The 19,541-nt window shown below is 49.2% G+C and overlaps 1 protein-coding gene across 2 annotated transcripts in view; it reads right to left on the bottom strand.

Annotated features, from left to right (window-relative positions):
- The window catches only part of ALOX5AP (arachidonate 5-lipoxygenase activating protein), a 216,908-nt gene that overhangs the window by 63,824 nt on the left and 133,543 nt on the right, over positions 1 to 19,541 (bottom strand). For both annotated transcript variants that reach the window (XM_085621660.1, XM_085621661.1), the window contains exons 4-5: positions 4,584 to 4,654; positions 225 to 306 (exon numbers count right to left, since the gene is read on the bottom strand). In XM_085621660.1, the coding sequence (XP_085477786.1) occupies positions 225 to 306; positions 4,584 to 4,654 (153 nt within the window). The remainder of the gene's footprint in view (positions 1 to 224; positions 307 to 4,583; positions 4,655 to 19,541) is intronic.

The raw sequence follows: 19,541 nt of genomic DNA, 5'->3' as shown, positions 1-19,541 counted from the left end.
TTTACTTACTTTACTCCTTGCCATCATATGTCCGACTCAACTACCACCCGCCCTATCCCTTCCCCGTCCACCCCACTGCCCCGCAGCACTCCCTCTGCGAGCCGCCACTGGCGAGGAGAGTTGTCAGTTGAGGTCCCTGGTTGTATTGAGCTATGTCTAGCATGATGTCTTGCCCTTGCTACATATTCTTTTGAGTAATGTCACCATTTGAATAATAACTTTACCTCTGAGTCTTCTCTCCAAGGTAACCAACAAAGTACTTTTGTCTCACAAACAGATACATCAATCCAGCAAAAGCAGCAGGAGCTGAAAGAGATGGAGCCAAAATCAACGCTTTATTAAATTACGATAGTCAGATCATGGAATTCACAATAGTGTCATTGGGATGCTAGGAGTTAGGAATTAAAAGCACTGATTCTGGATTTGTCTTCTCCCTAAGCAGGGGAATGGTTGCTTTCTTCTAAATTTGTGTTCATGGATATTAAGTGTATATACCTTAGTCAATTATTTTAAGATCACCTGACCTCGAGGATTGTTGCAGCACAATATATAGCATATTCTATTACACCTATCCAGGGAGAAGCAAATTCAAAGTGCATGCATAGATCTAAAGCACCTTTGGAAGGGCACATCAAAGAAAATATCTAACGAGCAGCAGCGGCTCCTCCGCTCGGGCGGAGGAGCGTCGCCCACAGGAAAAATAAAATGATAATAGCACTATGGGGCCCGTTAGGATGGCGGGCGGACCCTAGCGGTGCTGGGACCGACCGCCAGTGGTGCGGTGGTCCCGCACCGGCGATTAGCATGCCACCGCCACCGTGGCGGTGGCATCCTCCATTCCCAACATTGTGGCGGGCGGTGCTCACAGCACCGCCCGCCACAATGCTGAGAATGCACTGCGTGCATTGTCATGCACTGCGTGCATTGTCATGCACAAGGTGACAGGCACCGTGAGGTGCCTGCCACCATGTCCATGACAATGCAGGGGGTACCATAGGTACCCCCCATGTGCACCCACCACCCTCCCCCCCAATATCCTGGGGGCCCGCAACGGGCCCCCGTAAGCAGACTCTACATGCCTTTCCGCCCCCATGCTAATATGGATGGAGGTGTCTAGCAGACACCGCCACCATATTAAACCCTTTTCCGCCCGGTCGACTTGTTGACCGGGCAGAAAAGCGGCGGACAGTCTTCCCGTCCGCTGCCTTGACCCCAGCCATACTAATATGGCGGAGGATAAATGGGTGGCGGCTGGGGAAAAATGTAGGGCAGATCGCCACCGCCATGCAGGCGGTGGCGATCCGCCCTACATCCTAATGGGCCTCTATGTTATTATCATTTTATTTTTCCGTCCTGGCTATAGGTGCAGGGTGGGGCTGGGCTTCCCACACAGCAAGGGGAGCAGTGGTGAGCATGACATTTTGGCCGGCTATCTTGGGCCGGCCAAATAGTCATGCACACTTAGCATGTACTCCAGCCGGCTGTATTGCACAACCTGGGTAGAGAACATGCACTGACTCCCAGTCCCTGTCTGAGCACCGAACCACGGTGCTCAGACCAATCACGACGCGGCTGACATGTTAGTGACAGCAGCGGTGTGATTGGTAATGGGAGTCTGGAAGCCCGTTGGCTTCCTGTTTCCTGGTTTCCTGCGTGAGGTGGAGGAGAGGAGGCGGCTTGCAGGTAAGTGTATTTTACCTTCTTTTTACACCCCCACCTCTGCTCCTGCCCCACGACTACTGCCCAGTAGCAGCCACTACTGCTAATGGGTTAGTGGGGCAGCATTTGGCCACACCTCATGTTCTTGCATGGAAGTTAAAGTAAGTTAAGAAAATGGCACTCCTGATATGAGCTATCAAGAAACAGCTATGGAAGTAAGAAATTAGAGATTGAAAGGAGACAAACTTTACTTTAAAATTGGGAACCGGGAAGTGTAGGAGGCTCATGGCTTCCCCACAATATGACCATTCAATAAAGGAGACACTTGGTGGCATATTTAATAGTAAAGTTGCGAAGCCTGTCGTTACGCCAAGAAGGCTAACGCTGTGCTCCATCACTTTTGAAACGCAGGGCTGCATCATATTTAGAAGAATATGGTGCAGCCCTGCGTATCCCTCTGCCCTGGCGCTAAATTTAAATGTCTAACACAAACGCAGGCACCCTTGCACCATAGTGTAAGGGTGTCTGCGTTGCAGGGGAAGATTGTTTATGTGCAGGAAGGTGTCCCTTCCTGCACATAAACAATGGTGTTTTGTAACTTCTATGCGTGCACAAAGCAGCACACATGGAAACAGCAAAAAAGAGTATTTTTTTTTTTTATTCCTTGTTTCGCCAGGGTAAGACCAGGTTTTCCCTGGTCTTAATTTTGGCGCTGTCCCATGTTTACACCACCCTTGTAAATGTGGCGCAGCATCAAAATCAATGGGTGTTACGGTGCACCGCCCACAGCAACACCCATTGCCCTCCCCTTTCACGCTAAGTATTGCATGAAAGGGTGCCTTATTTACAAGGCAACCTTAAGTCACATTATGTGGCTTAAAGCTGCCTTGTAAATGAGGTGAAGCCCCTATCGCCACCACAACTTCCTGAAAAGTTGTGGTGGCGATAGGGGCTTGTAAATATGCCCCTTACTCACTTGAAAAAATGTGAGGTCTAATTTATCATAGATCTAAACTTGAGGACACCCAGTTTATTTTTTCATTCATCAATACTTCAAATCTTGTTGAAAATAGACCACATACACGTAATCTTAAAAAAGTACATTCAGATTACAAATTATTACACAATACATTACACGATTATTTATCAAGCTATACAGTTGCCCACTCCATCCTGTGAGATAAACCATTAACAGTTTCCCAAATCTCACAGTTTGCTTCAGATATTGGGAATTCCAGAAGGGAAACTCACTGCATAGCCATGAAAGTTACAGGATTACATTGTACAGGTTAGATAATGGTAGGAACCTTAGCTTTCCTACACCACCACTCACCCCTATTTTTTCCCATTGTTAGCATTCCCCTAACAAAGACTGCATGTACCACTGTGTTCTATGCCACTTGTTGTATATGTCATTAGGCTCCTTTTCAGTGTTACTCGCTGTATGTGCCACTGTGGCCTTCTTCTACTTTGCAGGTTCTGTGAGTCATTATGGTCTTTCTTTTATGTTGCTAGCAGTTTGTACCACGGCAGTCCTTTTTCTGTGTCACTTGTATGTGCCATTGTAGTCCATTTTCTATGTAATTTGCTATATGTACCATTGTGGTCCTTCTTAAGTAAAGAACTTTTATAGAAACAATCTAGGTGTACTAATGGAAGTATTGCCTGATTATCTAATATTTTTTAAATTCGATCACAGTTATTTTGCAGGGCCATTATGATAAACTGCAGCTGTACTTGTACTTTTTAAAGCTTGAGGCACCTATTAACAGCCTGTGATGCTGCAGTGTTCTGCTGCTCCCCCTAGGGACAACTAGACTTGGCAAAGCCAATAGGTCCTGATTTGACATGCGAACACACGCAGTTATTATTTGTGCTTGCCTGTGGTTGCATCTATTAGCGCATCAATGCCACACCTATTTGCTTTGCCAATGCTTGTCAGAGTGTGTTGCCTCAGACCTGTTTTCTGCCAATGTGTTACTGATAAGTGTGAGGTAGAATGTCATTGCTCACTGACAGGTTCTAGCAGTGGGCTCCTGCTGTGAAATGAAACACGTTTCCTCGATTCACAAAGTCGTCAGGGAGTTGCCGTCCAAATTTTAGTTATGAAGAGCCGTATATCACTTTACTGGCCTTATGCATAGTTTATTTTATTTTGATAAAAGTCATATTATTTTCTTTGCATAATGATTTCACACTACTGTTACATCGCCACCTGTTAAAACTGTGGCATTATGAATTGGTGGACAGAAGCAGAAGGTCTGGGTCAGTCTTCCCTAACATTAGGCAGAATTTACTTCCACTCCAGCCTTGCTCTTTCTTTGAGTGATTTTCAAGATTCATCTACACTATGAAATAATTACAAGCATAAAATAAGGCCTAACGATTCAGTGTATTCACAATTAGAATTAAAGGTTCTAGTTAGCATTGTGTAATTTCCACGGTGCAACTTTGGACATTTGTATAATAGAACCATGAGTAAAAGGCCATTTATGGCGGATATAAACTATGATATAATTGATGGACACATGGCTGATACATTGTTGTTGCACACTGGGTAACCTGAGGTATGTTCTTAATGTTTATTGAGTGGAAGTGTATTAAGGGCATTTGAAACGGCATTCAAAATGGCGATTTGTTGGACTTAAGAAAGGTTGTTTGATTAGCCGAAACACATCTTCATTAAAATTGCAGATCACTATGAAGCGGATTTTTGTGTCACATGTTATGTTGGCGATTAGAATTCTATGCCGCCTGGTGCAATTGAATGGATGGATTGTCCCCCGCCTTGGAGTGTGAGCACTCTCTGTATGTTGGAGAGGTGTTTGTGGATAGATACATTCATACATACAAACATACATACATACGTACGTACATACATACATATTATTGGATTAAGGTAAATATGTACATGTTTGCCTTACCTTCACTACAAAACAATCCTGCGCACCAAAGCACGGCTAAGAATGTAGGGTACGCATCCACACAATTTTGACTGGGAAAGAGAAATGGAAAATAATTATTAAATTCAATACTAGAAAACATTGCACATAAGATGCTATCATCAACTTCATCCTTTGATGTGTAAATGTCACTCCAATGAAATGGACAGCAATACATAGTCAACTCAAAACTCCTTGCTGAGTTTGTCTACAATTTGAGTGGATTTCCCACTTTTTGCTATTCACAAAAATCCCCAACGTTTTGGATATTCACAAAAATCCCCAGCTGTAGCAGTGAAAATCTAGGCAAATCCTGAATGTCATTGAGTACTCTACCACCTCTATTCTTACACCTTTATAAGCGAGTAAGCCTTTACTACATTAACACAGATTTTTATTTCTCACTGCGAAATTTTGCAGTTTCGGCAAAGCCCTTTTACAATTTACCCATGAGGTGATGCCTTCATCATCCGATCCAGGAAACAGATTTAGGCTCCTAGTAAAGAAAAAAGTAGTTAAACAATACTTGAATTTTTAAATCTAGGTCCGAGGGTAGTTTTTCTACTTTTTGGAATTCACAGTCTCCTCAAGGGATCCACATAGAGATCAGCATCGGGAGCAGGTTTCCATGTGGACTTCTTGGGAAATTACGTGATTTCCTTGTCGGGCATGTACTTTCTGTGTATGGATTTCTCAGTAGTGCAGAATTCTGGATGGGGGAATGAATCCCCCAATGCAAATGCACCTTTTTTTGTTTCTTTTTTCTTGCCACTGGGAAAATATTTTTCCCCATCAAGAAGGCCACTCCACTACGCCCCAACCAGAATTGGGGGTGACTGATTCCCCATCCCACCCTGGAAATTGTATTTATGCCAGCACTTGTCTGATGTGAACACATAGCCCTTTCCAGGCTGGAAGGGGAATGAAGTATTTTGTGAATGTCCACAAACATACTTGTTTGTGGGAATTCACAAACTTCAAAGACTAAAAATGCCTTGGAATGCACAGGAATGGGTGCGGAGATCTCAGAGTGGCCCTCTGTCATTAACACAATAATTGGGAGATATTTCAGGAACTGTCCCTATTTCAGATTGAGTAAAGATCCTGGAAGCCACATTGAAAACTATTCGCAGTTCCGCTGGGTGCCAATGGGAGGCCTCTCTTTTTCCTGTGATGGATCCCTTTATTGTTTCCAAAGGTCCTGTTTCCACTGATACAGCAAAAATATGGAGTAATGTATATCCTTGAATTTTGCTGCGTCAGGGACTTTTAATTTGCTGCTGCTCTCAACCATTCCTCATTTGGCATTGGGAGCCCAGAGTTATCCCTGTGGCACCTCAGTGGGGTCTCGGCGGCTCTGGGTGTTCGACCACCATATCATCATTTTAATATTGTCCTTAATGTATATGGATATCATAATATTGACTCCCAACATTTAGTTAAGGTAAGTAGCTATGAAGTTAAGATATAGAATAGAATAGAATAGAATAGAATAGAATAGAATAGAATAGAATAGAATAGAAAATAATTTTCACTGGTTATGAAGAACAGACTCGTGTGCTGGAGATGTGTATCCATATGTTCCATTTCGATATCAGGTGCAGTCGTCTTGGTTTCTCCCGCTTCACTCTAGTGTACATGTGGGCCATTAGCCACTGCACCTCTGCCAGTTCTCTGAAATGGTTTTGCAGTATTTTTGTAAATTCTGGAGAATTTCATGAAGGACTATTTCTTGCAAGTAAGATTGGTCAGGCATGGGTCCTTCGCTCTTTCAGTGCCAATTCCTGATACTTAAAGTTGGGAGGGGGTGAAGATATCCGTCCTGTCTCTGTAGAATTTTGCTACATTGTTGTTAGGATTCAAAGTATTTGCCAAATTTCTAGAATTACATCCTTGCCTAATTTCCTACTCATCCATAGAAGATTCCATAGGTAATCCTCACATGATAGATATGTACCCATTTAGAAGATTTAGGGAACTTTTGACTACATGGTGATGTTCGCTGTCAGCCACCATAGTAGGTGAAAGGGAATTACTGTAAATAAACAGGATGACAAGTGGGTCAATTTATCAGATGCTATCAAATATGCAACCAAGCATATTCTCAAACACAATGGAGATCACAAAACTTCATTACACTTGAAATATACAATCTTACCCACTGCATATATCATCGAAACTGGGCGCGCTGTGGCATATAAAAGCAAAAGCTGATGTAAGCATCAACATTAGCAATAGCAGCAGCATCCACTCAATGGACCACATGATGACTGGGAGGACAGCAGCAGCAATAATGATTGAACAGTTCCCTCCCCCCTTCACTGTGCGATTACTAGGAAGAATCACACAAATGTACTTCAAATCGAATGCTTCCAACTCACCATTGCCCCTTGCGTGTCCTGTCATCTGTACTGGATGTGGTGCAGAAAGCGCCACCGTTCATACACCGTGGGTGAGCACAGCAGAGTCAACGCTGTGATCATGCCCGCTTCTGCCCGGTTGAAACACCCTCTGCCTTCTGACATACATGCCCTACAATGTGCTTGGTGCTTGTACCATGCTTGCTCTTGTGATCAAGGAGAGAACTGTACTTAAGGTTATGAGTTGCATTTTTATAGCATAATCTTCTTAGTGTGGACTATTCCTACTAGATAGTAATGTTCCTAACCACTACTAGTAGTAGGGTGCAGCCTTATCTCTGCAATAGGTCTTCTTGGTAAAATCCAGTTTTGATAGTCACAAAGAGCCACTGATGGGGTTTAATCACGAAAACAAGCTTGTTGGTGTTATGATAGTCCATATAATCCAATGGTAAGGCAGGTTTAAGTGAGCCTAAAGACGGCGACGGTCCATTGAGCTCTTATGATGACCCTTCTCAATGCGTTGATATACACTGTCCACAGCTATAACAGGAAAAGCAAGCCCCACTAAGTCCCCATTATAGTGACAGAGATCTGGCAAGGGCAGCACTAACTTCGGCTGCTGACTGTGGAGAACTGGCTAATTCCATAAACCAGATCCTGCTGAGGGTCTTATCTGGAAAAGATGAAGGACATTCACCCCAGAGGATTGGATTCTTTATTCAACACTCACTGACAGACAGCAGACACTGTATGTCTGAATTCTGACGCATAAGGAGTCATCTGCCCCAAAGGTACCAAGGAGGGGGCAAGAGAGCCATGAAGCCAACCTAACTTTAGGGGCAAGAAGACTCTTCAGTACACAAATGGTGCAGTCACCTGTTTGGCTCAGTGAGCGTTTCATGGTCTGGCGCGGACTCAACTCATGTTAATAGGCAACCGGCCCCTGAAATCCCATCTCTTTGGAATGTTTAATGTGATGCACAGGGGCATATCTAACACCAGGTTCTTGCCTTTAAACATAGAGCGTTCTGGCTTTTCGAATTCCTGTGTATCCTCTGTGTGTGGATCACTGACCCAAAATGGAATTGCATATAATTGTGGGACACATGCCCGTAGCGTTTATGGTTTGGGCTATGTGACATGTGGCTTGGCTACCGAAGGAACGCCCACAGCCTAGATTAGCATGTCATGCTAAATTAATTTCAAATATTTAAATTGAATTAATTTTAGGGTGCGGCGCACATTCAGATTAAAAAAAAGCTTATTCCGTTTTAATGTATTTAAATACATTAAAAAGAGTTAGGTTTAAAGTTAGAATTGCATTTTATAATAAAATTATTTAAAGTCAGAAAATTAAATTTTGGGTTCAATTCGTGGTGTTAGAATAAGGAAACACTATTTTAATCAATTAAGAAACGGAATCAAATTCAATTTAGAGGTAGGGTTAGGATTACTAAAATGTAATTATGTTTCAAGCGTGGGCTCGAAAGCTGCACATATTGGGATCAATCTTCATACGTTTTTTTCTAGAACGCATCATGCTACAGTTTTCTCATCCCTTCGGTGCTGTAAATAACACCTGCTACTGCCATCTAATCAAATGATGGAAAATGTCCCAACCCTGGAAGGATGAAAGGATAATCCCACATGTTTGAATTTCGACCTCATGACCAGCAGTTCACAGCAGATGCCAGCACGGAGCCTCCTTGCCAGTTTCACGGCCATCCAGCGTGTAGGATACTGTCCTGACATCTTCAGTCCAGAGAACACTGTCTGGTGCAGGAATTAGCAGCGTTTTAAGAAATAAAACAAACGGCCCCGTTCATATTTGTCGAGAAATCTTTACGTTTGTTTTTCTTTTGTTGGATTTCTTCTGTTTCCTTTTGAAAGATGTTCTTTTCATGTTCTCGTGTTTGCCGTCTTATCTCATCTTGCTGCCAGCAGCTTCTCGGAAGGAAGCCGCGTCATCTCTCGTGCGTTGGATTTCGCAATAAGGATATCTGGTCTCCAGGATGTTGCGAATGCTTTAAAATGTGTCCTTTTGACACACGGCCCGTGCACACATGTTGTTATGTTGCGTTATTGATTATTCCGTAGTTTCTTGGCGCTAACTAGGCATGGTGCTTTCATTCATGCCATCGCTTTTTCACTTAAATGTCAGATTGTTCATTTTCTCCTCATTTCCCTGCCCAGTCCCCTTCAGCCTCTGCCGAAAGAATTCTGAGCCTGAAACCAGCCGGACTCATCCACCGGAGCAGAATTTATATTTTTAACGCAATGCAGACCAACAATCACATTTGTTGTGCTGTGTTGTGAAGTGGTAGAAACAAAGCCCAGAGCCATGTCTCATAAGACTGAACTGCTATCAATTGTCACTAGGCCTGGGCGAAAATTTCGTTCCGTTCGCGGAAATTGCGATAATTTGACATTTTCGCGTTCCGCGGAGAGCGCGAAAATGTCAAAAATTCCGGTTTCCGCAGCTTGGAGATAAATTGTTTCTTGCTCGCACTGTAAAATAATACATTCTTGCGCGCGCGCGATCGCCTTAGCTGAATCCCTGCGTTCGCCGACAAGTTTTCTTGATCCGGTCGCGTTCTCCATGAGATGTTGTATTGTTTTTAGCCATTTGCGCTGTCTCGCGACAGTTCGCGCCCGCAGTGACGTCATGCGTCGCGCGATCACGTCTTTCTTCTCGCGATCATGCACCGCGAGACAACTCAAAACAAGATGGCCGCGCCCGCAAGCAACCACATGGGTAAGTTGGCGACCCGCAACCATGCAGAAAATCTCGCGAACATGCCGGAAAAAAACTTCCGCATCTTCACGATATTTCCGCTTGTTTGCGATAATTTTTAACATTTTCGCGATAATTTGCGAAAGTTAATTTCGCAAATTCCGCCCACCCCTAATTGTCACCCCTGTGCTAGTGCACAAGCAGGCTGCCTTGTGCGGCACACAGCCTCGCACCATGGCGAAGAGGGAAGAGTCCTCCATCTGGCAAAGGACTTCCATTGGAATCATACCTCCCAGTATAGTAATAGTAATAATCCTTATTGCTTAATTACTTAAAATCATTGCAATCACAACAATTTCACATCTCAATCTTAAAAACTAGATTAATCATTTAAAAATGAATTACGAGCAAAACATCTACCCATCACATAAAATAAGAAACAGTCCTATACATACAATTTTAAAACTTATCAATAAAATAAAATCCAATCACATAACATCAATAATTACAGAATAATATTGCACATTTTATATTTTAAAAGTGATGGCGTGCACAGCATACTATTTCCTTATACATAATGGAAAGATATTCTAATGAATAACCATTCATTTCAGCTGGAAATCTTTGCACATGTTGTAATTCAAAGCATTAATGCTAAGATGGAAAATTACCTGAAACAAAAAAGTTTCTAATGTACATTTCATTCACAAATTAGAGCAGCAACCATCATATCAGAGCAATAACAAAGTGCGTCAATGTACTGTAAAGTGCTAATATGCAATTATTACAATGACCATCATATTAAAACAATAATAAAGTGCATCAATTTACATAGTAGTGGCACGTCTGTTTTAACATGTCAAAATGTCACCCTTGTAGCATTATTATTAAGTAGCAAAGATTATAAGCCAAATAGTACTATTAGTCAGCACAACCATAAAAATACTGGAGATCTACCTTATTGCATCAAACATTTTTTCAACTGCCAATAAAATTTTTCCTTCCAGTACAAATTCCTATACATAGACAAACTCAGAAGGATTCCACTCATTGGATGCGTGCAATGCATGGGCTTTTTTTTTTAGAAACAAGCTCATTTCCCCTTTTTAAAGCCTATTTCAAGGAGACATTAGTTTTTAATTCAACGCCCAGTCTTGCTATCTTAGTTAATTGAGCTTTGTTTCAAATCCTATGGGTATTTGCATTAATCCACCACAGTAACTCCCTTGATGCAAAGCCATGCAATGCAAGTAAAAGGTTTTTTTTCTCAGTAAAAGGCGCCTTTGCAGCTTAAAAAAACGTTTGCAGTGGATAGTAAATACCCTTGTAAGTCTTTTTGTCAGTTTGCGTCACTTGGCAAATACCCAAAGCTTCAGTAAATCTCGGCTCTTAAGTTTTTTTTTGATAAACAAGTTTTATTAGGTTTTGTAAAAACACAATAAGGAACATTGAGCCGGACCAACCACCACTGTGCAAGTACACGGAATTAGACCAATCTCCACCCGTCCCCACCCAAAGCCTCACCCCCCGCCCCCCCCGCCCCCACCCCCCAACACACCCACTCAGAATACATTGCCCAACCACTTCCCCCATACTCTGCGATATTTCTTGGGGCAACCCCTCGCCTGGTAGAGAGTCCGTTCCTGGGCCGCGCACCAGTCTACACCAGCACTCCATTTGGCCAAGGTAGGCGGTTGTGAGTGTTTCCATGCCGCTGCAATATCCCGTTTGGCCACCATGAACGCAGTCATAAGGAACAGTTTCTCTGCGCGGGTACCCTGTAGACCATCAGTGATGCCCAGCAAGGCGTGCCTAGGATTGTGTGGCACTTCCCAGCCCAGCACCTCAGTGAGATCAGTCTCTATGCCCCTCCAGTAATCCCCAAGATCCGGACAGGACCACACCATATGAATGAAGTCGGCCGGGTCAAAACCACAGCGGGGGCAAGAGGCGTCAGCTGAGAGGCCCGCACGGGGTAGACGCGCCGGAGTAAGGTATGCTGTGTGGAGATAATATATTTGAATCAGCCGTAGCTTGGCTGAGGCCGTCACCAGCCGGGGGGCCATAAGGGCGTCCCGCCAGTCCACCTCGTCCATGGGCCCCACCCACCCCTCCCATCTGCCCCTCAAGCCGTCCTGGACCGCGGGGGTGTTGTTAATAAGAGTACGGTGTATACGGGAAATACCCCCCCTCCCTAGGTTACCCAGCAGGACCTGAGCTTCCGGGGGACTATGGTCCGGCAACCGAACATCCAGGGGAGTGTAGGTGCGGATGGCGTGGCGCAGCTGGAGGTACTTGTAAAATTGTGATGAGTGTAGAGAGAAGCGCGCCTGCAGCTCCGCGTAGGAGCACATGCGTCCCCCCCGCCAGACGTCCCCCAGCAGGGAGATGCCGAGCAGGTCTCATGATCGAAAACCCTCCAGGGCAGCAACGTCCCGCAACCACGTCCCATGCCAAAGGGGGGTGGCGCGAGTCAGCCGCCCGGTCCATCGGGTGTGACGGAGCGCCGCCCGCCAGGCAAAAAAGATCCCTCTAGTGATATCGGGGCAGGAAGCGGGAATGGGGGCACCATACAGACGATCCAAAATGCAGGGGAAACACAAGGCAGTTAGTTCCACCCTGTAGGCCGGGTCGGACCATCCCCCTCCGAACCAATCATGAATAACGAGGAGGCGAGTGGCCAAATAGTAGAGGTAGAGATTGGTCATCCCGAGCCCTCCATCGAAGGTGGGCAGGCGACACGTAGCGAGGGCCAGCCGCGGTCAACCACCACCCCAGAGAAATCGGGTAGCCAGCCCTTCCATCTCGCGGAACCAAGGCAGCGGAAAGGACACGGGGGTGTTTTGTAGTACGTAAAGGAACCGGGGGAGGACCATCATTTTGTAGAGTGCCACCCTCCCCAGCGGATTAAGCGGGAGCGAGTGCCAGCGCGCCAGATCAGCCTTGGCCCTCTTGACCAAGGGGGCCACATTAAGGGCCCAACTCAACTCTGGGAGAAGAGAGATCCAAATACCCAGGTATTTAAAGGACAGCCGGTGGAGGGGAATCCTGTCCTGCCAGTCAAAGCATTCCCGGGAGGGGTGCAGAGGTACTAGGACCGATTTGTGTGGGTTCAAATAGAGGCCGGACGCACGGCCGAAAAGGCCCAAGAGACGGAGCGCACGGGGACCAGATTGGGCCGGGTCGCTAAGGTACAGCAATACATCGTCCGCATAAAGGGCTATTTTGTCGGGCACAAGGTCCGGCCACTCCCAGCCCCGAAGAAGAGGATCTGCGCGGACCAGGGCGGCCAGGGGTTCCATAGCAAGGGCAAAGAGGAGGGGCGACAGCGGGCACCCCTGCCGCGTCCCCCGGCCGATCCGAAACGGCCGCGACAATGCCCCATTAACTAGCACTCTCGCACGAGGACGCGCGTAAAGGACCCGCACCATTCCGACAAACTTGGGGCCGAAACCCATCTGAGCCAAGACGTCGAATAGATAGGACCACCCAACCGAATCAAAAGCCTTCTCGAAGTCGGCGAGTAGGAGCGTGAGATATGGGGATATGCGGTGGCGGTGAGCCAGAGCTACATGAAGGCGGCGCAGGCAGTGGCGAGTACCCCGATCCGGCATGAAGCCACATTGGTCAGGATGGACCAGGTGCGGCAAGAAGGGCCGAAGCCTCTGCGCCAGGACCGCCGCGTAGATTTTGATATCTGTATTAATGAGGGAGATCGGCCGATAGGCTGACCTATCACAAGAGGGTGGTGTGGACTTGGGCAAAACCACAATCGTGGCCATGTCGGCCTCTGGGCGAAAGGAGCCGCGTTTAACCGCCTCGGCATACAGGGCGTTCAACCGAGGTGTCAGAAGGTCCTTGTAGGCGGCATAAAATTCCTGAGGGAAGCCATCCGGTCCCGGGGTCTTTCCCGCGGACGTGCGCCCTATCGCCTCCCCAATCTCCTCTAGAGAGATGGGTTCCTCCAGGCTCTCCCAATCACTGGACCGAAGGCGAGGAAGCTTTAAATTATGAGCTGCAAGGAGCGAAGCTAGGGACAATTCCGGCGCCCGGGCGCGGTATAACTGCGCATAATATTGAGCAAAGGCGTTTGCCATGGCCACGGAGGAGGACTGAAGCTGGCCCTCCGAATCAGTGACCGCCGGGATAATACGCGACGCCACCGAGTACCTAACCAGCCGGTGCAACAGAGCACCATTCTTATCACCCCACCCGTAGACCCGTGCCACCGAGGACTGCCAGAGGAGTTTAGCCGCGTCTAACGACCGCTGGCGAATCTCCTCCCATAAAAGCCGCAGCTGTCTATCTACAGCCGGATCTCCATCCGCGGGTAGCGATTGCTCCAAACGCAACGCCCGGGCCTCGCAGGCAGTGAGTTGTTGGAGCTGCGTCTGACGGCGGCGCACCACCAGCGCCTTGGCGGCCCCCCTGACGGTGGCCTTACCCGCCTCCCAGAGGGTCCCCGCCGATGAGACTGACCCGTCATTGTCGCCAAAGTACTGCGCCAACGCGGATCCCACCCCCTTGCAGAGCTTCCGATCCCGGAGAAACCAGGCGTTGAAGCGCCACATCTGACGGGCCCCCTGGGGCGGGGAGCCCAGCCCCAGGAGGACAGGTGAGTGATCGGATATCCCTCTAGGAAGGATTTGGACGTCCTGGATGCCCGCACAGTCGGTGGAGGGGACAAAGATAGCATCGATCCGCGCGTGAGTGTGGTGGGCGGCTGAGGTGTGGGTGTACTGCCGTGTGTGCGGGTGCCAAATACGCCAAGCGTCGCATAAGCCCTGAGTTTCTGCCCACCCCACCAGCTGCTTAGCCCGCGCGGCGCGGGGCGCCGATACCAGACCGGAGGAATCCAATGGCGGGGCGGAGACAGCGTTAAAGTCCCCTCCCACAACTACCGCACCCGGTGGGAGAGCAGCCAACATAGATGCGGCTTGGGATAGTGCCCTGGACAACTCAATGGGTGGCGCGTAGAGTGACAGGAAATTGAGCGGCCGACCGTCCAGCGTACCGCTAATAGCGATCCCCATCCCCTGGGGGTCTCGGATCACCCGGGAAAGGACAAAGGGGACGGAGCGGCGCAGCAGGATGGCGACTCCCCGTGATCCGCGAGAGTATCCCGAATGCCACACCCGGTCATACCCGTACCTGGCCAAGAAGGGGCACCTCTCACCCAGCAGGTGGGTCTCCTGGAGAAGGAGGACATCGACCTCGGCGCGCTGGGCATACTTAAGGACTGCAGTACGTTTGAGTCTGTCCAATAATCCGTTCACGTTCCATGACAGAATGCGCACGCGGGCCCTGGAGGTGAGATCACCCATGGGAATGGTAAGAGCAGAGCACTTTGAAGATGGGATGGCCGTGAGAGGCCAGGACCGTGGGCCCCACACCGGGGAGGAGCACTGAACTGCGCATGAGGGCGAGCGGCAGTGGGGCATGCGCGGGTGGGCGTGTGGAGAGGCACGGCGATGCACTAAGTGTGGTGTAGTAAAAGACGGTCAAAGAAAGACAAATCCAACCCAAACAGAACATTCCCCCAGAAAGAAAAAATCAACAGGCCCCCAACCCCAAGCCCCCACCCCCCACCCTACACTTCGAAAACGGAAGCATCTGTCGCCCGAACAAACCCAACAGGTACAAGACCCCAAGCTTAGATGCTCGGGTATAAGAGCGTAGTGGACCCCTCCAGAGGTACGGATTTCAGTGATACAGCCTAGGTAGTGGCGAGAAAGCATAAGAGTGCAGAGTCTCCCGCTCCCCGCCCCCGAACAAGTCCGTCTCCCCCCGTGGATACCCGGGGCAGACCACACATCACAGGGCAGGACTGCGGGAAAGGTCAGACAAGTCCGACTGTACGGTGAGAGGGACAGGGGAGCCCCCCGGCCTGGGCGACAAGCAACGCCGGGGTCCCCCTGCCGCCCTAGACGATGCGTCGGAGGAGGCCGACGAGCCCCTCACAAGTCTCTCAGAAGCGTTGGCGGACCGGGTCCGGATCGTCGCCACTCCTCGGCGCAGCCGGGACTGCGTGCGCTTCCTGCGCCGTGGTCGTCGGGTTACGGGCGCTTCACGGCCTCGGGACCCTGCAGCGGAGGACACCCCCGTGGGTGGGCGCAGAGGCCGTTCTTCAGTGAGCCAAGTCTAGGCCGCCCGGGGGGTATCAAAGAACAGTGTCTTGTCCTGGAAGACAACACGAAGGCGGGCCGGGAACTGGAGCTGGTATTGAAGACCCAGGGAGCGCAGCTTCTGCTTCACATCCATGTAGGAACGGCGCTGTTCCTGGACCTCCCGGGTGTAGTCTGGAAAAACCATAATGGTGTGGTTGTTAAAGGTCAAAGGCCCACGCACTCGTGCCTCCCGCAGGATAGCGTCCCTGTCCCGAAAGTTGAGGATCCGAAGGATAAACGGGCGCGGGGGAGCCCCCACGGGGGGTCTGGCCGCCAGCGACCGGTGCGCCCTCTCCACCACGAACCAAGTCGACAGCCCATTCTCCGGCATCCAGGACTTGAACCATTGCTCAAGGAAGTCATCGGCACGGCCAGACTCCACTCCCTCCGGAAAGCCCACCAGGCGAAGGTTGTTGCGACGGGCGCGATTTTCGGCATCCTCTGCCCGCCTGTGCAGTTCCTTGGAGTGGGTGGTGAGCTCCCGGACCTGATCCTGCAGCAAGTGAATGTCGTCCTCCGCCGTCGAGATCCGGGATTCCGCCTCCGTAATGCGGGCTGTGGCGTTGCGGAGATCCTGCCGTAAAAGCGCGACATCAACCTTCACCTCCCCAACCATCCCCTCAAGGGAGGTGCGGGAGGCATCAATGGCTTGGAGGATGACAGTCAGGTCCTTATTCGGGGCCGAGGCCCCCCCCCCGCCCGGAGGGTCCGAGCTGGCGAACTGGTCGATCCGCGTCTGATGAGACGTGCCCGGCAACTTAGGGCCCTTCTCCTTGCCCATGGCGGACCAATGGAACACAGGCAGGAGAGGGGAGAGGGCGATGGGAAAGGAAGGAGCAGGGGCGCAACCCGGCCACTCCGTTGGATCCGGGCCAGAGCGCTGTCGCCACAGCGGGGGGGGGCCACCAACCAGAATGTCCGCCCGCACCGGTGCCCAACGGCGGACTGTGGGGGAGGGCCACCGGGACGCCGGTGTGGTCAAGGCAGCAGGATGTCAGGGGCCGACAGCCCAATCCCCCCCCAGGTCCAAGGGGCAAGACGCGGCTCCAGAGAGGGCACGATGGGGAGGCCCCTCTCAGCCAGCCATGCGCCCGAGCCGGGGGGCGCAGGTCCCCAGGGAGGCCACCACCGCAGTCCGCGCCGGTCTACAGCAAGGGCACAGGAGGGGTCGTCCCACGCCGGCCGCAGCTTCCGCCCCGGGCCGATCCGCCCGCCGACAAGGGCCACACCACCCCCGGGCAGCGTCCGTCGAGCCTCGCCTCCCCCAGCTCACCTCGGAAGCGGATCAACGGGTCTCAGCTCCTCCGATCACGGGGCAGCCGCTTTTCGCCTACGCCACCTCCAGATGCAGCCAGCCAGGAGGTCGTCAGGAGAGCACGGCGGGGCGGCCAGGGCGACCCATCCCCCGAGAGGCAGCAGCAACACAAGCCCCCGGGCGGCCCCGGGCCGTCGAGGCTGAAGCGGGTCGGTCCACCCGTCGACCGGAGCCTCACCGCCGCCAAGTAGGTGCCAGGAAGGAGCAGCACGGGCAACGCGTCCGCCCTCCGGGTCCGCAGCAGCCGATGAGGATCGTGCGGCCTTCGCCCCTCGTGGTGCGCCGGGGCCTCTCGCAGCAGATGGAGCCGCGCAGGGAGCCTGAAGGATTCCGCCCACGCGCCGGCGCGGGCTGCGGGCCGTCCAACTCAGCCCCGGAGGCACCAAGGCAGGCCAAACTCGCTCCGAGTGTCGGGTATCGGGACCTCCACACTCGGCGGACAGCGGATCCAGCCTAGGACAGCATCCGCGGATGTGGGGCGACTACGAGGGGTCCGGCAGCCAGGAGCCTCACACCGTTGCGGCCATCTTGGCTGGCGCCACCCAGCGCCCTCGGCTCTTAAGTTTACGTGTGTTTTCCCACAGAAGTGATATGTGTGCGTTTGTAAAGCACGAAGTCTGATATCTGCCAGTGTTATTCCACACAAAGGGTGGATCTTCAGCCTCATTAAAAGGACCTTTGAATCCTTTAAATATAGTGGCATGGCGACCAGGATGCATTATTTTGCATTGTATGACAAGCCATAAATCATTCAACTACAGTTGAATCTATTATCTAAAGACAGACCAGAGCTGCCTACATTAAAAAAAAATGTTAACCTGAGACTCACCCACAGTCCCCTCTGTCCAAAGCCCTCCCCTGTCCCAGTGGAAGGAACGCACTTTAAGACCACTTGTGTAAATGTGAATTCCCCATTTGCAGCACTCTTTTCCCACATAGTTGCATCATGTTATTTTTTTATTTGTTTAATGAGAAATAATATCCATTCGTTTTTAACACTTCTAATGGAATACATTCCAAATCAAAGTGGGTTTCATTGAATAACAGTGCAATGAAATGTGAAAAGCCTCTCTGCAATTATTTTCCAGGGATAGAATGGCTAAAAACGCATCAACAATGTTCAATTAAACACATTACCTACTGTGACACTAAACAAGTGCAATTATTGGGTGTCACCTCTATATGCGTAATCTCTAACCCCTTAAACTAATACCACAAGCCCATAAATGTATATGCCAAGCCCTTGACTCTCATACCCTTAGCGCTATACCATTAATCCTATACATTTAACCTCTAACACTTAACTCCTATATCCCTACCCCATAACTCTTAACCTTATATCTCAAACCCAACACACCAAGCATTTAACCTTATGTACTAATACCGATACCCACACCAACTGCTAATTCTTATTTCTCAAGCCCTTAAACCATAACCCTGTCCCCGGAGCTGTCAATTGTACACCAAAACCCGTTACCCCTCATACTCTGAACCCCCTTAACTCTATACCTCTAACCCTTAACTCAAAACCCTTAACCACATAGCAACTAATCACTCCTCGCCTAACCCTTGTACATCATACCTTTAGCCTATGGCCTAAACCCTTAACCCAATCTACATACCCTTAAAAACCTTAACCCCAAACCCTTAACCACTTAACCCCTATCACACTTGAGAACATAAATTCACCTAAATATGCGCTATCATGGGTTCTTATATAAGTCCACAATGTATCCCTTAATATGGGTGGTTATTTTATGAATCAATTGCTATTTCGTTTTTGTGCTTGTTTGAAGACCAACTAAAACCTTAGTATTATTGCATACTTACATACAATTTAAGTGAGTTTCAACTGTGTTTTCCTGTGTTGTACACTGAACATTTCAGCTAAACCCTCCTAGTGAGCATAGTCTCGTTTTGAAGTTGGCACACTGTAGTGATGATTTCAGAAAGTAGTAGCGTTAACTCTTGCTGGTGGTACTTTTTTTTAAAACAAACTTTATTAGCGTTTTACAGCTCATATAGTGAAGCTTGGTGGTGCCATTTACATAAGTAAATGACGACAGACAATCAATAATACACTTACGAGTGAGGTTCCCCCAGTCAATCAACATTCCCTTCCCCCACTCTCCCCAGTAAGTCGATACAGCATCCCAGGTTTGGTAGCGCAGGGTAGTAAGTCTGTGTAACCTAGTGAATATGTAGGATAATGCATGCTAGTCACTGGGTCGTGCGTGGAAGTTCATACAAGCAGCGGGGGCCCTCAGGGTGTCAATGAGGGCTTGGTGTGTCCGGTCGTGGGTGCTGGGGCTGTGGTCCCTCTGGAGAGGCCAGGGGGTGCCAGCATCCGGTGTGGTAAAG

The sequence above is a fragment of the Triturus cristatus genome, chromosome 8 (genome assembly GCF_964204655.1).
Source record: "Triturus cristatus chromosome 8, aTriCri1.1, whole genome shotgun sequence".
Classification (NCBI taxonomy): domain Eukaryota; kingdom Metazoa; phylum Chordata; class Amphibia; order Caudata; family Salamandridae; genus Triturus; species Triturus cristatus.
The sequence above is the reverse complement of the archived record's forward strand: the minus strand, read 5'-3'. Positions and strand labels throughout refer to the sequence as shown.